Source organism: Chaetodon auriga, chromosome 14 (assembly GCF_051107435.1).
Source record: "Chaetodon auriga isolate fChaAug3 chromosome 14, fChaAug3.hap1, whole genome shotgun sequence".
NCBI lineage: Eukaryota > Metazoa > Chordata > Actinopteri > Chaetodontiformes > Chaetodontidae > Chaetodon > Chaetodon auriga.
In genome coordinates, this window is record NC_135087.1 from 23,671,362 (window position 1) to 23,689,535 (window position 18,174).

Consider the following 18,174-nt stretch of genomic DNA (forward strand, 5'->3'; position numbering starts at 1 on the left):
TGTAACGCGTGACACACTGCACACTTCGGCAGCATATAATAACTGCTAAATACGACTATTAAGTACTGTTCACCTCAGCTAATGGTTGCTGGATGTAGGCTGTACTTCTCAGTAATAGGTTATTCATTTGTTTATTTGTTTATTCATTTATTTTTATGGGATTTGGTTTTGGCGTATTTAAAAATGCAGCATTGAAACCATAGAGGCGGGGCCATAACCTATAGAACTAGAATTAGTGGGTTTTGTCTATCACACACCTTTCAAATCTCGACAATTTTTTTCAGACTTGTAGTATTCCAGTAGATAATCAGATACCATTGGACAATGGACAATTTGTCGAAACAGAATCAAGAGGCACTGAGGAGTTGTCATATCCATGAGAACAAGTCTAAATATAGCCAACTACTAATAGAATATCCTAAGAGACTGGGCTTCACATGTCCTCTTCCCTGACACCACACAGCTCTCTGAAGTGGCCTAGTGGAAGCCTTCCACACTGTTTGGTTGTGGACTGTAGACTCAAAGCAGGTAAGTTTATTGTGGAGCAAAGAATGGCTGGTTTGTGCCGTAGTTTGCTCATGTCTGCTCTATGGGGGCTGCCATCTTACTTCAATGTTTGCTTTTGCAACCGCAAGGTAAGCAGGGTTCATGGAGGTCTTCCGCATTTTTATGATATCTGCGTCAGAACCTTTCACTCGGTTGACTAGTATGTTAAAGACGACATTGAGGTATATTTTAGCGTGGGTTTGTGAAGTGAGCGCTCCTTCTTTATTTGTGAAAATTGGCCTTAATGTCTGCTGCCTTACTATGCACTTTCAGTGCAGTGAAAGTATTCTTTCAGTTATTTTTATTTATTATTTTACTTTCACACTACATATTTTAAGAGTGCTTTGTTTAATTGGAACCTTTTGAAATGTACTATTTTCAGAGATAATTATTTTTGCACAACTTATTTTTTGCACTGAAATACAGTGTTTTATGAGGAATGTTGGCTTTTGCTGCCGCAAGGTGATGAAGCCGGCAGCCTGTGATGACTGTGAGTGTGAGCCAATAAAGCACATCAGTTCTCTGCCCTGGTTCAGAACCCCTGCATCCAGTGCCCCTTTCCACCCCACAACACCCCACAGCACCCCATCACACAGCATCACACGACGCTCAGTCCCTGGGTGTAGCGTCATGTTAGTTCTATGTTGAAAAACTCTCCTTTCCTTGATTCTCACCACTGTAACTTGGGACTTGCTTGAGACCTGAAGTGTAGACTTGGGAGTGGCTTTTTGGACTTGCACATGTGTGTCTTACTCCCCCCCTCTGGTTTGTGTGCCCCCTGGTGTTTCAGAGGATACTGTGAGGGATAGTGTGTTAAACAGAAATGCCTCTGTGCTTGCTCAGAGGTCTTGAGTTCACTGTCCCTTTCTTCTTTCTCTTTGCACCCGTATTGAATGGCAAGTAAGAACAGCAGCAACGAGATGCTAAAATATAATAGATAAATAGTTGCTCAGTGACAATACCCAACGAGTGGTATGAGGAAAGAACACCCTGTCCAAGGGACACAGCTTGTCAGGCTCTTGGAGCCGTGTCCCTTTTATGTTTAAAGTTGTGACAGTCTGGAGAAAGTTAACTTATATTTGCACAACAAAAACTAATGAGAAGCACAGTGAGAAGAAACATACAGTTCTTGATAATGTGATTTTGATAAAATTCAACTTGTTTACTTCTGCATTGGTAAAATGCAAGGGAAGTAAACAAGTTGATTGGTAAAAACGCAAGCAATTTGGGAGTGGGGGTAAAACAGAAAGATTTGGAATAGTCTCAAATATTTTAAATTTAGTGACTGAGTCACTGAGCTGCTAAACTCGAAGGTGATTGCCAAGGCACTGCTGAAGGCCCCTCTGTTCTTCTGTTTCTGGTCAACAGTTGTGTCCTATTTTGTCTCAGCTTTGTTCATAGCATGGGGGACTTCCAGCAGTTTGAGCAGACAGGATATTACATAGATGACCAGGGTCACGCTGTGGCCTACTACGAAACCTACAATTCCACAAGCCCTGCTTATTATGATGAGTAAGTATTCAGACTCTTGAGGATAGCCCTCGACTGTGCCTCTCCTGTATTTGCATCTTCTTTGAATCACATGAACATCTGATTATCTAAAAAATATATCACAAAAACACACAAGCTGGTTTAAAGGTTCCTATTATTACTTCTAACACTATGTTGCAAACATAGATATAAATAATGCAGGTTTCAAAAAGGCATGAGGAATGTATTCATCATGTTTGTAGACCTCTGGGATACATGGAATCTGTTTTTTGTGAGAAACATGAATGTAAACATAAACTGTTTTTTGTTTTTTTGTTTTTTTTGTTTTTTTTTAAAGAAAACATCACAGGGCTTTGACAAAACTTACCACTCTTCAGTCTTCTGGTATTTCTGGAGGGCTTTTAACCATCTGGATGAAAAAATATTGCTCAATAAAAAGGATTCTTTATCCATTTCCCAAGCTGTGAGACTGTCTGCTGATGTAAACAAGGTAGCCAGGAATGTACAACCTGAACCAAATTTTACAGAATTATCAGACAGAAATTAAGACACAGACTTACACAACTGAATGAGACAGTCTTTCACATTCACAATAATGTCTGCTACAAGCACGCCAGCACTCACATTAGAATCACTGTATTGTGTTGTACATGTCTCCATTTAGCTAATAAAGAGAAATTCCACATTGACCATAATGTCTAAGGAGCCTAAAAGCTTGTTGACCAGTACAGTGAATGATTTGATGATCACTTGGCCATAGGCCAAATTTGAGTTAGCCTGATTTGATCGGTAATCATTTGACACACACACACACACACACACACACACACACGTGTTTTTCAGTTTTATGAAGCTATCTTAAAATGTATCTGGATCTGTCGTCAGAGGCACACGTCATTCAAATCATCCAAGAGCTCTTTCAAATATGACCCTTAAAGTCTCACCATGTGAAGCCGAACCTCAAGGAGATTTTGTTTTGTATTGTTAATTGCCTATTAATGTGTGTTAATGGCAATAAAGTTCTAAAAAAAAAAAAAAAAAAAAAAAAAAGCCTCACCATGCTTGAAACAAACTGGTTTGTGTGACATATCATCAGACATCATCTAAAGGCAAAATGGTGATAACACGGCACAAAGTGTGCCATCCATGCACCACCAGTGAAGAAAAGTTGGAGCATATGCATTTCAGCTGCCATGCTGGGTTAGGGCTCACCATGGACCATGCTAGCCCCTCTTGTGCCAGTTATTGACTCGGCCTCCTGATAGCCTCCTGAATCTGCTAGCTTTCAGTCAGCTCTTCTTTGCCCTCTCTGTTTTAACAGTATTATTTTACCTCGCAGAGCACTTTACAACACAATAGAAAAAGAATAACTATAAAGTCATTATATCACAACCTCTGCTCTTCTTAGTCTGTACTTTCTTTTATGAATCTGTGTCCCACAATAATATTTTCTGAATGGAGTACTCCATTCAGAAAATATTAATTGATGATTTCATTCTATTTCTTAATTAATATATTGGGATATTCATTCTCATTGGCCTTACACATTTCATTTAGTCTTGTGGTGTTTATCTTAAACTTATTCATTGTACAGCCTCTTTTTAACCCATGAAAATCATGTGAACATGGCAAATGTGAGTCCACTTGAGGGCACCAAAAGTCCAGGCCTTGTCATTGAGGCTGCGAAAAGGCATTCTGCGAAATGTAGTGTGCATTAAGTAAAGGTAGGTATAGATAGGTTTTGGGAAAGAGCATACTTCAAAACTTAGTTTTTACACCAAATAAATCCAAAAGTGACTTAAAAATGACAGACTGGTGACATCAAGAACCAAAGGAGTATTTGCTGATTGATTTTTTTTTTTTTTTTTTTTTTTTTTACATTGAAAGCACATATGTCATTATATGATTACCACTTTCATTCTCTTTCAGTGAGAGTTACATAAATATTTTTTCTTGCAATTGTGTTGTTTTCAGTGGAGCACCTGCTTTCATGCCGGGGGCTCTGGATCCTTCCATGGAGCATCAGTACACTGGACAGTTCTACCAACCTGCGGTGCCTGATGAGTCTGTGGGAAGCACAGGAACAGATTATCCTGAAGAGGAACCTCCCCTTCTTGAGGGTAAAATGATGATTTGTTTCATTATGGCTAGATTCTTGAAAAATTTGGTACCTACCTACGTCGTATTAGTTAAAATCTAGCCAGAAATCCTCCATTCATATTGATATCAGATGTGCTGGATATGGGCTGGATATGTTGCTTTCAGACAGGACTTGATTCTGCCTGAAAGCAACATCTGACACTCAAAATAAAAGCTGCATTGCACTTGGACTTCACTCCAGAAAGAGTTAGTGGATGACCAGGAGGAACATTTTTGCATTGCATGCAAACAACGTGCAAAGATTGGATTTTCAAATAATTGTTTTGCCTTTTCCCCACTTTTATGTTCATTGTCTAGAACTTGGCATCAATTTAGACCACATCTGGCAGAAGGCACTGACAGTGTTGAACCCTTTTAAGCCTGCAGATGGCAGCATTATGAATGAGACTGACCTGACAGGCCCTATCATCTTCTGCATTGCACTGGGGGTCACTTTAATGATGGTGTGTTACAAGCATGCTGCCTATCTCATTTCAGCGTTCACTGCTGCGTAATATGTACAGTAGTGAGATATAACAAGTGTCTGTTTAATGTTTAATTATTCATTGTCATATATTCAGGCAGGTAAAGCTCACTTTGGTTATGTTTATGGGACCAGTGCTATGGCCTGCACTGGAATGTACATTCTGCTGAGTCTGATGAGTCCCCTGACTGTGTCCTATGGCTGTGTGGCCAGTGTCCTGGGCTACTGTCTCCTGCCCATGGTGGTGCTCTCTGCATTCGCAGTCTTTCATTCTCTGCAGTAAGTGTACTCAGTGGTTGTGTATTATTTCTTTTGTGACTTTGTTGATTTTAAAACTCAAAGGTTTTTGAGCATAAAAGTTCATTTGTGACTTTGGGAATAAAAGATTGTCTTAATGATATTAATTGAAGGTCCACTAACTAGCCTTTCCTGAAGGATGTCATGAAATTCCAGCTGTCAAACTACCGTGTTGCATAGCAAAACTACTTTTAGGGTCTTTTTAAGGTTTTAAGGTCTGCTATAAAAGATACAACTCAAAGATCAAAAACAGAATAAGCTGGATATGGGCTTATAGTTGTATGACCAACTACACTATATTGCCAAAAGTACTCACTCACCCATCCAAATAATTGAAATCAGGTGTTCCAATCACTTCCATGGTCACAGGTGTGTAAGATCAAGCTCCAAGGCATGCAGACTGTTTCTGCAAACATTTGTGAAAGAATGGATTGCTCTCAGGAGCTCAGTGAATTCCAGCGTGGTACTGTGATAGGATGCCACCTGTGCAACAAGTCCATTTCCTCGCTCCTAAATATTCCACAGTCAACTGTCAGTGGTATTATGACAAAGTGGAAGTGATTGGGAACGACAGTAACTCAGCCCTGAAGTGGTAGGCCACGTAAAATGATGGAGCGGGGTCAACAGATGCTGAGGTGCATAGTGCACAGAGGTCACCAACTTTCTGCAGAGTCAATTGCTTCAGACCTCCAAACTTCATGTGGCCTTCAGATTAGCTCAAGAACAGTGCGTAGAGAGCTTCATGGAATGGGTTTCCATGGCTGAGCAGCTGCATCCAAGGTGCATCACCAAGTGCAATGCAAAGCGTCAGATGCAGTTATGTAAAGCACACCGCCACTGGACTCTAGAGCAGTGGAAACGAAGCTGTGGAAGCCTATGGATTAAGAATGGGATGTCACTTAAGTTCATATGCGTTTCAAGGCAGGTGAGCCAATACTTAGTGTAGCTTCACATATCTGTCAGTGTCCATTGCCTTGAGACTTTGCTTTGTCATATTCTGTATCAAAAGGCCTTACATTTCCCATACTTCTGTATTTATTCTTCACCTCTTGGCTCCTATACAACAAAATATTATGTTTTCAGTGTAAAATTTAGGAAACAACTCTCTCCTGGCTTGTATCATTCCAATCAAAATAAGCCTCATCTCCTCTCATCTCACTTACACACAGGAGCACAGGAGAGAACACCTATAACCATTTCCTGTATTAGTTGTGAAGTTGGACAGAGTTTTTCTTTAAATGGTACTCTCAACATTCCTTAACATAGAAATTCAGGACTCTCCCACATAATGTAATAATCACACAGCGCTATGTTGTGACCTCCAGTTCTAGTTATTTCAACTTTGAGAAATCATGTTTTGTCCATCAGTTTGGCTTGGGGAAGGGCTCAAAATACTACAATACCCAGGTGCCTCGGCCTCACTTACCACTGAGAAGAAGCCATTCTCAGAGCTATAGGAAATTCAACACACTGTCTGTAATTTAGACAGTGTAGTCCCTCAATTCATCCAAATTGACACAGAATTTAAAACTTAACAGATTTAAGCTGTAGCATGTGTGTGGTTTTCTAAACACCGTCAACTTTAGCTTTCTCCCACATTTATCGGCGCACGTCACAGAATTTTAAGCTCGATGATTGGATGTTTTTTGTGAAAATGCACCTCGGATGTCGTACTTAACTCCTGCGTCTAAATTTTTATGTGCGTAGGCTTGTACCTTTGACCAGACATTTTCTAAGTCGTTAACCTTGTTCTGATGATTTAATCAGGAGAGTTCCATGCCAGTTCATGCTGTAGGTGTAAGTGCGCAAATAACACTTAAGAATATTTGCTGAGTTTAGGTCAGGTTGACATTTGTGGTTAAAGCACTTCAAATCCCTCTTTCCATTTTCACAGGGGCATCCTGGGTACAATTCTGGCCTCATTAGGAATTTGTTGGTGTAGTTTCTCTGCCTCCAAGATCTTCATCTCCACCCTGGCTATGGAGGGTCAGCAGCTCTTGGTGGCTTACCCGTGTGCCCTGCTTTATGGACTTTTCGCATTGCTTACTGTATTTTAATTATCAAAAGATAAAACCCAAAGGAAAATCTTCATTATTTAAGTAACAATCTTTTGTTTCTATTTTATCTTTTACTGACTTTACAAAGTTAAAGAGTGAATCATTGCATATTAAAGAGCTCCAGGCTGAATCTCTAAAATCACTCAGAACCAAGTATGCTAATTATTTGTATGTTGATATAAAGAAAGCTGAAAAGTATTTTTGTATATGTACTATATGGTTTCTGTATGGTACAATATATTTAATCTTTTCTGTATTTAGATTTTGTTTTATTATTTCATGAAGCTGTATCAAATACTCGGTAGACAGTGACTGATGATCAAAAATAATACAGTACCTTGATGCTGTGGATATTATTCATTCTGTCTTTAAAGATTTTAATGAATAAAGATTTATGAAATAAGTATATCTTGCAGACAGTTTCTGGTGTCACTTTGTGGGATTCTGTAGTTGTTCTTTTTAAAGTTCTTTCAATTATCAATTTCAGTTTTTCCTTAATTGTTTCTTAACAGTTTGGATGTATCCTGGCTTGTGAATCATGGCAGACAACTCTGGGGGTCTGGAAAGGATTTTTACTTTTGAGAGTTTAATTGTATGTAATAGTATGTGTTATACCCTTAAACAAGGGGAATAGTGAAAGGAGAGGGATGAAGAGACCAATGCACAGCTCTCACATTCGCTTGTCTGTATTGTGTTACATTTTAAACATCCATCTACCCATTAGCTATATCTGCTTATCACCTGTGGAGTTGTGGGACATTTTAAACAATGCAAACAAAAACAAAATTTTTCCAAACGAACACACTCAGGCCCACAATTACCATGACGAGATTATTCTAAATTTTGAACTAAACCACTTTTGCTTCCATTTGAATGAAGCTTTTAGAGTGATAAAATAAGCACTTGAGTCTTGCAGCCCAAATACTCTATATGAGTGTAACAGTAACTAGTTTAAATGCCAGAAAACTGAATTTGTTTTATTCTCATCAATCAATATAAGATTCCAGATAACAAAGGTAGAGTTGCAGATAATAATTCCACCCCGTCATCCAACTAAAAAGGCAAGATTTAGTCAAATTTCGATCCAACTTTAATGTAAATACAAATTAAAGTGCGTTTCCATCATCTATGTTATGTGACTGTTGGCAGATAGCTCATGGAGATAAAAAGATTTTGGGACTAATTCTCCAGTTGAGTGCAAATAAACCACTGTAGAAAAACAGTTTGATTGACATGATTGATTGATTGATTGATTGATTGATTGACATAATTAAAGGAGTGTCAGTCAAACCTCAAAAAAATAATGTCATGGAACATGTGTTGGAAATATGACATGATTTGAGTTTTTTATATATTAATTACAATTTTTCACCTCTTCAATGGAAGCTAAAGCAACAGATAAGTCACATGGTTCATGTATGTCATAATTTATTTACTACATCCAAACCCATTGCAGTTTGCTGCATTTTGCATCATACAACTAACTTTTTCACTTCAGCTAAATCGAAAATGTGAACTTATTTAAAAATAGCGACAGTCAAAAGCCACCATAATCCAGTGACGTATCCCAGTAATACCTGTTTTGTCTGCTGTCCAACTACACATAAGGAACAATAAGCTCAAACACAGAATAAAATAAGCAAAGGTTCAAGTCTAAGTACCTGGCTCATCTGAGTATGCCTATGGTTGACCAATTTTTCACCTCCAGAGGGCAGCCTGATATTCAGTATACACAGTAAAGAGAGGCAAATAGGAATTTGTTAATTATCTCCTAATGTCCATCTTATGTCCAATAAAAGTGTTTTAAAGCCTGCTCCAAACTTGCTCCATGTCCAAAGGTCTGTATATTGCACCATGAGACCATGTGATCTTTCCAATTTAGGCGAAGGAGTAACTGATAAGCACCCACTGTCCACAGGACACCATACAGGTAGGTGTGGATGGGAGTGACAGTTATCTAATTTCTATTCTGCTTTGAGAGTTCAGTTCAGTTCAGTGTTCAATTTTGTCTGGAAGTTCCTTCAGAGTTTCCATAAAAATTAAGTGACAAATGTCTCCTTTTTGCTGCAGTACTAACCATTCCCTGTTAATACAGTAGGGGGAGCCACAGCATCACAGTTTTGCAATGTCAAAACCACTCTCACCAGCTGACTGACGACAACTTTTCAGTCCCACATGTTTAGCCGTGTTATGAACTGAGAAAATTGATCTGAACCTGACTGAAAGAGCTTAAATGGTGTCCTTTCTCGTTTTTTAAGCCACTTCCAGCACACTGTTTTGTCGTCTTATTTGCTGCACAAACACTGCTGTATTGGTCCTACTATTATCTTGTTCTTAGCTTTGTATTAAAACCAACTGTGGATGTCGATGTGAACAGAAGAGGATGTTAACAGTCACAGTCCACAGAGTTGTGGAACATTCAGAGGAAGAAAAGGAACTCATTTTTCACACAGCCTCAATGATGTATGGGGGCCTGAGCAGACTCTGACAACTCCTGAGTCACTGATGGACTGCAGACAGCTTGCTTCAAGAGCAGGGGGGTGGGAGGGGCATCACAGATGTCGACACAATTTGGGTGATAATAACAACGGGTCACTTCTAAGGGTCCCAGTCCAATCAGTCAGATTGATCCAGTCCCTCAGGTGCTGCGAGAGCTGACAGGGTTGACCTCTGAGGGACTGAACACTAAGGACATGATGTCTCTCTGTCCAGTGTTTTTGCTCTGTCTGAGAGACTGTGGAGGCTCCAAAACAGAGCTCCATCACAGTGGCTTGAACAGAGACACCACAACACTGCTCATTTACTAATGCTGCTATGCAGAAGGATGGTAACAGTGCTAGACAGTGTTATTGAAAACAAAATACTATGAAGCAATCCCTATCAATCCTTAAAATACCCCTAAATTAATCCTTAATTTACCCTTATAAATACAATGCCTTAATTTGAATCAGTATGTTTAAATGGGAACAATTTGGAAATGGGAAACAAGAGAATAAGTTTTTTCTCATTTACTTAAACATGACCCGTAAGCGTTTTCATTCAGCAGGGCAATGTTTGCCCACACCTTAAAAAACAGTTACAACTTAATGTCACCGAAACTATTCATATGGCCATATCCGGATCTGCCATCTCTGTTGGGTTTACAGACACATATACACTGGATATTTGATATTGTATACTGTCACTGATGCTATGCTCCCTCACGAGTTGGTTCTCTGTAAGACTGTGTATAGTATACAGAGACTGCAGTACGACTGTATAGAAAGAAGTGTGTAACGGGTGAGGAACCTCATTTCTATCACGCGCCATTTCAATTTTGATAACATCCTTAAACATCCATCCTAGCTTCGAGCCTGTTGTTGTTTTGCTACTCAATGATTTGGTGTTGTAGGTTGTTAGGTACTTCAGGTGGTTCCACATTAAATGGTACAGCAAATCCTGAAGCCTCTTGCTAAATGCCTGAAGGAGTTTTGATGGATGTTTGAGCAGGATTTTGTTCCTGCATAATGTTACCCTTATACAGTTGCACTTGCCGCAGCTTTAATTTTGTTTTATGTAATTTCACATTTGAAAGCATAGAGCGGAGAGGCTGGTTTGGACCTTAAAGCGTCTTGACCTTAATGTTCAGCTCAGTCAGGCGAAATCACACAGCCACTTACTATCACTGAGTTCCACGCCCAGGTTTCCCTTTATCTCCATGAACTGTTTACTTCTCCCTTCAGTTGGTAAAAAACATGAAAGCATAGACTCAGCCATGGCATCTCAGAATGGCAAACCAGATCTCTGTACACCGAGTCAAGCTCGTTCAGTTGCCCCTTGAACTGGTGGCTGTTTAGCCCTCTACTTTTGATGAAATTTATGACAGCTGTCATTGTTGAGCTTCTGGGAATGTGCACACAGACTCTCCTGATGTAAGATACAGTGGCATACAACTAAATCTTGGATTGAGACAACTAACTACTACATCTGTGGCAAGGCCTCAAATTTGTTAATAGCCAAATCCTCAATTTTGGTAGTGCCATGCATGGCTTACAAAGACAGCAACTCAAACTCTGTGGTAATCCCATGTGCAAAAATGGCTAGTTGGGCAGTACTTGTTATAGCTGTTGTTTCATTGCAGGTCAGAGCAATGTCCTTCAGTGTTTTTAATATTCTGCCATATCAGCAATTTGTTCTGTGATGGTTCTTCAAGACAAACCAACATTTTGGAACAATTTTACTTTGTCCAGTGCCAGCAGCTCTGCACTGGCAACAAGGCACCCCTTCACAAATTCTCTTTCTGAATGAGGATTCAACTTTTTAGCTATTAGCTCAGTAAATTTTTAATGGACTGCAGAATTCAACAATTCATACACACATCCATACACCACATTTCCATGCACTTCTGCAGTTGGGGGCTTAATCTTACTGGATACTCAGGATACTTTGACATGTAGATCACAGGGACCAGCAATCCTTTTGCAACTCATCCAGTTTAGCAGCTGTAATGATGCTGAAGGTTGGCTTGTTCCATCACTTCTCATGTCTCTACAAACTAAACACACTGACTTGCCTTTTACTCCATCAAAAAAATAATTGTTTGTCCATTTCACTTGGAAAGTGGACACCCTGCATCTACTTTCCTTTTCTTGACAATTGCCATGATGCATGTTGTTAATAATGTGAAAGCTATGTGTGTGATGTGTTCACCCAGATCATCCCTCAGATACAGCAGCCCCAAAGGATCACCCAACAAGATGCATTAGTCTACTATTTTAGTTTTTTATTACAGAAAAAATGGATTTGCAGCCTTTTTTTTAATTTCATTTGTATTTTTTAAAATGATTTCTGAGTTGCTTTTTTGTATTAATTAATTGCCTCGCAGACATGAACAAACAATCGGAGGCAGGAGGTTCTCCGCCCCAGGTGTAACAGGTAGAGCTGTTGAAGTAGTCCAGATGCCAAGCCATGAACGCTAGTGTGTGAGTAAAGAGATGTAGTAATAAGCTTAATGTTCTTGAGGTCAACATTCTGCAGGATGAACTGTCCCTGTGCTTGAACAAGATGCTGTGGTACCTCCAGCAGGCAGAACAGTTTGTGGTTGGAGTGATTGGGGTCTTTGCAGACCCTGTTGACATTTTTCCTGCACCACTGGGTGTAGAGGTACTCCATGGAAGACAGCTTTTCCCTGCTGATATGTTGAGTAGTTTTCACCACCCTCTGCAATGCCTTATGGTTGAGGGCAAAGCTATTGCCATACTAGGTGGTGATCAAGCGGCAACCTGAAAAATCAGAAAAATCAAGCCAGTGTGGAAGTGCCAAAACTGCAGTTCCTTAAATGGCCACTTGAAGCTTGCTCCAAAAGCAAGTCAGTCCCAATAGACCCCCATATTAAAATGCCCAACTTTACAGCAGAAATTAGCATAATTATAGCCTGGTACAAAAATACATTTTTTTTTGTCTTTTTAGCTAATTTTCCTATCCATAACAACTGTATAGAGCGTGAATCTTTATATAATTTGATTGTTTAATTTATATTAAAGCTTAAAGTTGCATTATTAAGGGTCTGGCCACTAGGAATGACAGCTAGCTGCTCAGTTTCAGCAACCAGGCTTCATTTGGCCTGCCTCACCTTGGCTCATGCTCCACCTCTTTGCCCATTTTTTGATTACCTGGGAGTTAGGTGGAGTCAGGCACTGATTTCCACAAGGCTCTTAAGAAACCAATGGGTGATGAATAAATGAATTATGAACTGCTCAGCTATTGAATCGAATCTTTGGGAGATAGTGGTGTAGGTTAGTGATTGATTTTATGGTGGTCCTGGATCTGGGCCACTTGTTTTTATAATCTGTAACTTCTCTTGCATTGTTAATAGAGGGTTGATGTGATTACAAAAGTCATTTTACAGCTTGTCCAACGCAATCCAAAACAGTTTCAGCAACAGCTGGGAACCCAGTACATGCTTAAGTACTTCACAGAGTACATTCTTGCAGGGAACTCTCAAAGAGAACTTCTTTTCATGCTGTTAGTCTTTGGTGGGACAGGCAGAGCCTAACCACAAGTTTTGCCCTGACCTCAACCCTAACCCTGTGTAACCTAAACCATAACATAACCTTTTAATTGGTTAATTCTGCTTCAGGCCTTGTAACCAAGGAAACATACAACATGCCTGTCCTACATTCACAGTTTGATAGTATGAGAAAAGAAGACAGTTAGCTGAAGTGATAGCATAAACAATAGCCAACGAGTGTTTATATTAGTGAGAATACACCAGCCTGCAGAGAGAATATGTGAGGGAACATGTGTGTATGTTTGACAGAAAGAGAGGGGAAAGGAAAGGACAGTCCCACGGTGGGACTGCGAGGAGCAGGCCCAGTCTCTCCTCTCCTGACTGTTTGGATTGGTTTAAGAAAACAAATCCCTCTGGCCAAGCAGTAGGCTGAAGACAAGTGCTCCCTGGGCCCCCACCTCTCTTGCTACTTTACACTAAACTCTTCCAGATGATTTATGGGCTCTCTCCTCTCAGAGCCTCGCTCCTGCTCACCTTTCATTCACCAGAGCACAGCCTGATGGGGTTCTCTGCTTGATGCACTGCAACCCATCATTAACCAGTGTGCTCCACATGACAAAACTGATTCAGCCCACAATCTGCTGCAAGGTAGACCTGCTTAATCTACTTTAGACCATCTATTCCCTGCAGCAGTTTATTAAGTATTCATGTTTAATTTTCCAGTATGTTTCAGTATGGTTCAGTTAAGTTGACTTTCTGCTTCTGGTGAGTCTAGAAGGGTTTCTGGAGGGTTGCATCAGTATACAGACTAAAGTTATAGAACAAACAACACACTGATTATTTCAACCCAGCTGTGGGTCTGAAAACTGAACATTTTCACTTGTATTCCACTTAAATGGTCACACTCTATTTTCATGTACATTTTGGAGTTCTGCAACCTGCAGGGAGTTTACATTCTACTTTAAAACTCATATATTGTGGGTACTGTATTCACCAACATAAGTATTTTTATACTCAATGGCCTCTAGTTTGACAGTGACAAACAGCTGGTAAAGGATGATAATACTGTGGCAGTGTGTGGCGATCATAAAATATCATTTTAATGTTAAATTACATACAAGAATATAAAGTGTGTTAAGCGTGCTGCAAAGTCACTAAATCCACCAGATATGTTCTCAGTACCAACAGGAGTATTATCAAAATATTATAAGCTACAACGACATCATAAATAAACCAGTGAATTTCTTATGTTTCAGAATGGGGTGTGTTATGAATTTTTGCCTACTCTACCCCATTACTTGGAGAAGCACAGATCCTACAATATTATACTTAAATACTCTGGCTGATATAGATTAATATCACAAAGTCACTATGAAGTAGATACAAAAAAGTCTGTCTCGATCTTGTGGTTCTTCAAAACTGGTTTAAAATTAATCTAGAGCTGTTGTCAGAGTACCAAGTCCTTAACCTCAAGTCTGTAGCTTGTTGACAGTTTGTTGGATCATGACCAAGATGCTTTAGGGTGAACCCTATACTCATTTCAAATACAAATGGCTGTGACTGTCCCCTGTCTCATGTCATGGGCTACATTTTCTTAGGTCTGAAAACAGAGCCAAGAGGAGGTGCAGAAGTCCCCCAGCAACATTTGAGGAACAGAGCCCTGTAGCACCCCCCAGGTAATAAGGATGTGACAAGTACTTTTAAAGGAATACTTCAACATTTTGGGATATATGCTTGTTCACTTTCTTTCTAAGAGTGAAGTGAGAAGTTGCCTATATGGTAACTATGGAACTGTGGTATCACAATTTTTTTTTTTTTGAATACTTGAAAAAACAGCAAACATTCATGGGGGAAACCCCCCACCCCACTCTTGCTAACACAACAATTTCAGTAAAAAGGAAACTTATTAAATATGATATTAAATATAATGATTAAGTAATTATCTTAAAAAATAGAAAAATAAAATTGTATATTAATTTATGTGTGTCTTTGTGTGTGTGTGTTGTGACAGTTTGCGGTGGGCACGTGAGGGGGAGGTTTTTTTTTTTAGGGTGCCAGCCAGGACTCTCTCCTGGCATATAAGATGTTTGATTTCAGTCAGTAGTTAAGTCTTTACCTCTTGTTATTGTTATTTTTTTTACAACCCGACACATTTTTTTTCCCCACATCAAAACACACAAAGACAATAGATTTAACCATGCACACCTTCACTCACGAAAATAAACTGAGCAACACAAAATTACAACAGCACAAAATATTATAGTTAATGCAAACGCTGTATTTGTGGAAGAGTCACAGTGTGGCGGTTCAGACAGTTCAGTTCAATCAGTGTAAAAAAAAATAAAAAAAAGTCTTTTCCTAAAACAAAAAATGATGAAACCCTTCAGGAACAAAGCAAGAAGAACAAAAAGAGCCTCAGTCTGAGTAATAAAAAAATTTAAAAAATGACTCAGTACCTGAGCGGTATATGTCACAGCCAGTCAGCGCCAGTCTTTGAGGGCTTCCAATCTGCTCCGGAGGGGCGGGGTTGCTGAGAGAGAGATGCGGAAAAAAGTGGAATGAGGAAATGAATGAATGAATGAACTGAGGGAATAAGCATACTCGCTAACTTTTAACAATGGAGATGAATGAAGACATCAGGTTACCTGAGAGGTTATGGCAAAAGGGACAGAGATATGAAGATGTGGCAGGAGTGGCAGAAATGAATGAATGGATGCCGTTTGAGGTCCAACTGAGGACGGTGCAGGAATGTAGTGATACGAAAGGTGAGGATTAATGGCTCACTTTTTCTCAAATTACTGCACAGGAGCTCAACACTTTGTGCTTCACGCTATTCAGCATCAAACTAACAACTGAGGTGGAGATTTTTTTATAAAGGGGCGCCATCACAGCCTCGGCGAATAGCGCACCAGGGGGTGGTTACGAGGGCGTGGGCAGGCTGGCTGTCACACTGAACGTAGGAGGGCTTACTTTTTCCACCCCCCCACCCCCCCACGCTGCGCCTGCGTATTGACAGCCGACTCTGAGGTGGGGAATCCAGGAAAATCCTCCTCGTCACTGTCCTGCTCGAATATCTCCAGGATCCATCGACGCTGTTCCCTGTCCACCTTCTCAGATGTGGGGTAGCATGGCTTAATTTGGGCCACAATAATGACACGTAGGTCTTCCCCAGTGTCCTCCAAGACCACCTCATAGGTTAGAGGTCCAACTCGCCAGGTGATCCGGTAGGGGCCCTTCCAACAAGGCGCAAGTTTGGCAGTAATGGATCAGCCTTCAAATAAGGGTGAGCACGGACCCACACACGGTCTTTACATTAAAAATTTCTGTCTCTTCTTCCTTTGTCATAGTTGGTTTTTTGTTTCTGCCTGGCTTTTTCGAGATTATGTTTTACAAATCCTCTGAATTCCTCTATCCGGTTACCTGTAGCATATGCAGGCGAGTCAGGATTACACAACTGGGAATGCAGCTTAGCATCCAGAGGTCCCTTTAAGGATCGACCCAGGTTGAGCTCCACAGGGGTGACTCCAGCGGATTCAGGCACTGCTGTATTCAAAGCAAACTGGAATTCAGGCAAGTACTTGGCCAATTTTTTGTGTCTGTCCTCCACATAGGAGGCAATCATTGCGGGTCTCAGGTTTTTACAGCTGACAAACTTGACAGCATCGCACATGATCTCTCACATCTAGACTCATCTTGGGGCAGTACACAAGGGCTTGCAACCTTTTATAGGTCTTGTACCTTCCAAAATGGCCAGATAGGGGATCTGTTGGTTATAAGGTTCAGACTGGAGCCACACAAACCACAAGGATGCAGAATTGCCTGGACTTAATACTTGTTTATTATGATTTTAATGCTTGGGTTGAGAGGTGGTGTCACCGAGCCATGGTTCTATAGGAATAAAAGAAAGAAAGGAAACAAGTAACTCATGCCTGCTACATATAACTAAAGTACCATTAAATTAGAATACAATCCATCTTATAAATTCGTGATCCATAAACAGATCAAACCAAACGATTAGGCATGTTACAATTCTTAACTTACTTAAACTTAATGCATTAAAATAGGTTTGGATGTACTTACAATGAACTGAGGTCAAATACGCATGGCAAGGTGAGCACCACCAGTACACACGCACACACAATCTGGAGACAAAGGGAAAAAAGGGGGAAGGCCTCTACTGGGCCTCTATTTGTAGAGTGGGAGGGACAGTGGGAGGTGCTCACATGCATCTCCTGCTCTGCTCTCCTGCAGACAGGAGTGCTCCGCCTTGGAGTTTGTGACAGGATCATTGTGGTAATGATGGATTAACTGCGGTCAAAGTGAAGGAGGGATGTACACCTGATATAGAGTCTTGTGAGGTAATTGTAACACACGGTACACTTTATCCTCCAAAATTGTGAATTTGGATGTAGGTGTTTCTGTCACTTCTTCAGTGTCTGGGATTTTCTCATACAGGCTGTGAATGTCATCATCCTCCTGCTGTGCCTTCCAGATGGCTTCATCTGTAACATGGAGATGCTTGGATGTACCTCTCTTGGAGTGCAGCACAACAGCAAAGGTAGCCAATGATTGAAGATTAGAAGTCAACTACTGACAGAGCATCAGGTACAGTATTATATTTACCTTTACGGTACTTGACTGTGAAAGAAAATTCTTGGAGGCGAAGAGCCCACGGGATCAGTCGTGTGCTGGGTTTATGGGTTTTAAAAACCCAAACAAGAGAAGAATGCTCCGTGACCACTGTGAAATGTCTGCCATCCAAGTAATTTCTCCATTTCTCTAGAGCCCAGATGACAGCGAGACATTCCTGCTCGGTCGTGGAGTAGTTTCTTCCAGCCTGATTTAAGGCAAAAGCAATCACCTGTTCTGTTTCCAGTCCAGTCTTGAACAGCTCCTAACCCGATGTCACTAGCTTCGGTGTAAACAACAAAAGGGAGGTTGAAGTCAGGATGCCCCAGTATTGGAGGAGAAACCAGGTTCTGTTTTAGGGACTCAAAAGCAGCCTGACATGAAGTTGTCCAGATAAATTTGGCTACTTTTCGCTTGAGAGCATTGAGCGGTTGTGTCAGCTTGGAGAAATTGGGTACGAACCGATGATACCATTCTGCCATTCCAAGAAACCATTGAAGTTCTTTGGTGTTCTGTGGGATGGGAAATTCCTGTACTGCCTT

At 40.4% G+C, this 18,174-nt stretch overlaps 1 protein-coding gene across 1 annotated transcript; it reads left to right on the forward strand.

Moving 5' to 3' along the window:
* The first annotated feature begins 179 nt into the window (after positions 1 to 179).
* LOC143331721 (protein YIPF7-like) lies at positions 180 to 7,428 on the forward strand. Its single transcript, XM_076748848.1, has 6 exons — positions 180 to 528; positions 1,936 to 2,058; positions 4,012 to 4,157; positions 4,495 to 4,640; positions 4,758 to 4,939; positions 6,852 to 7,428. The coding sequence occupies exons 2-6, from the start codon at positions 1,949 to 1,951 to the stop codon at positions 7,012 to 7,014; spliced, it is 747 nt and encodes a 248-aa protein (XP_076604963.1). The 5' UTR covers positions 180 to 528; positions 1,936 to 1,948; the 3' UTR covers positions 7,015 to 7,428.
* The last annotated feature ends 10,746 nt before the right edge of the window (positions 7,429 to 18,174 follow it).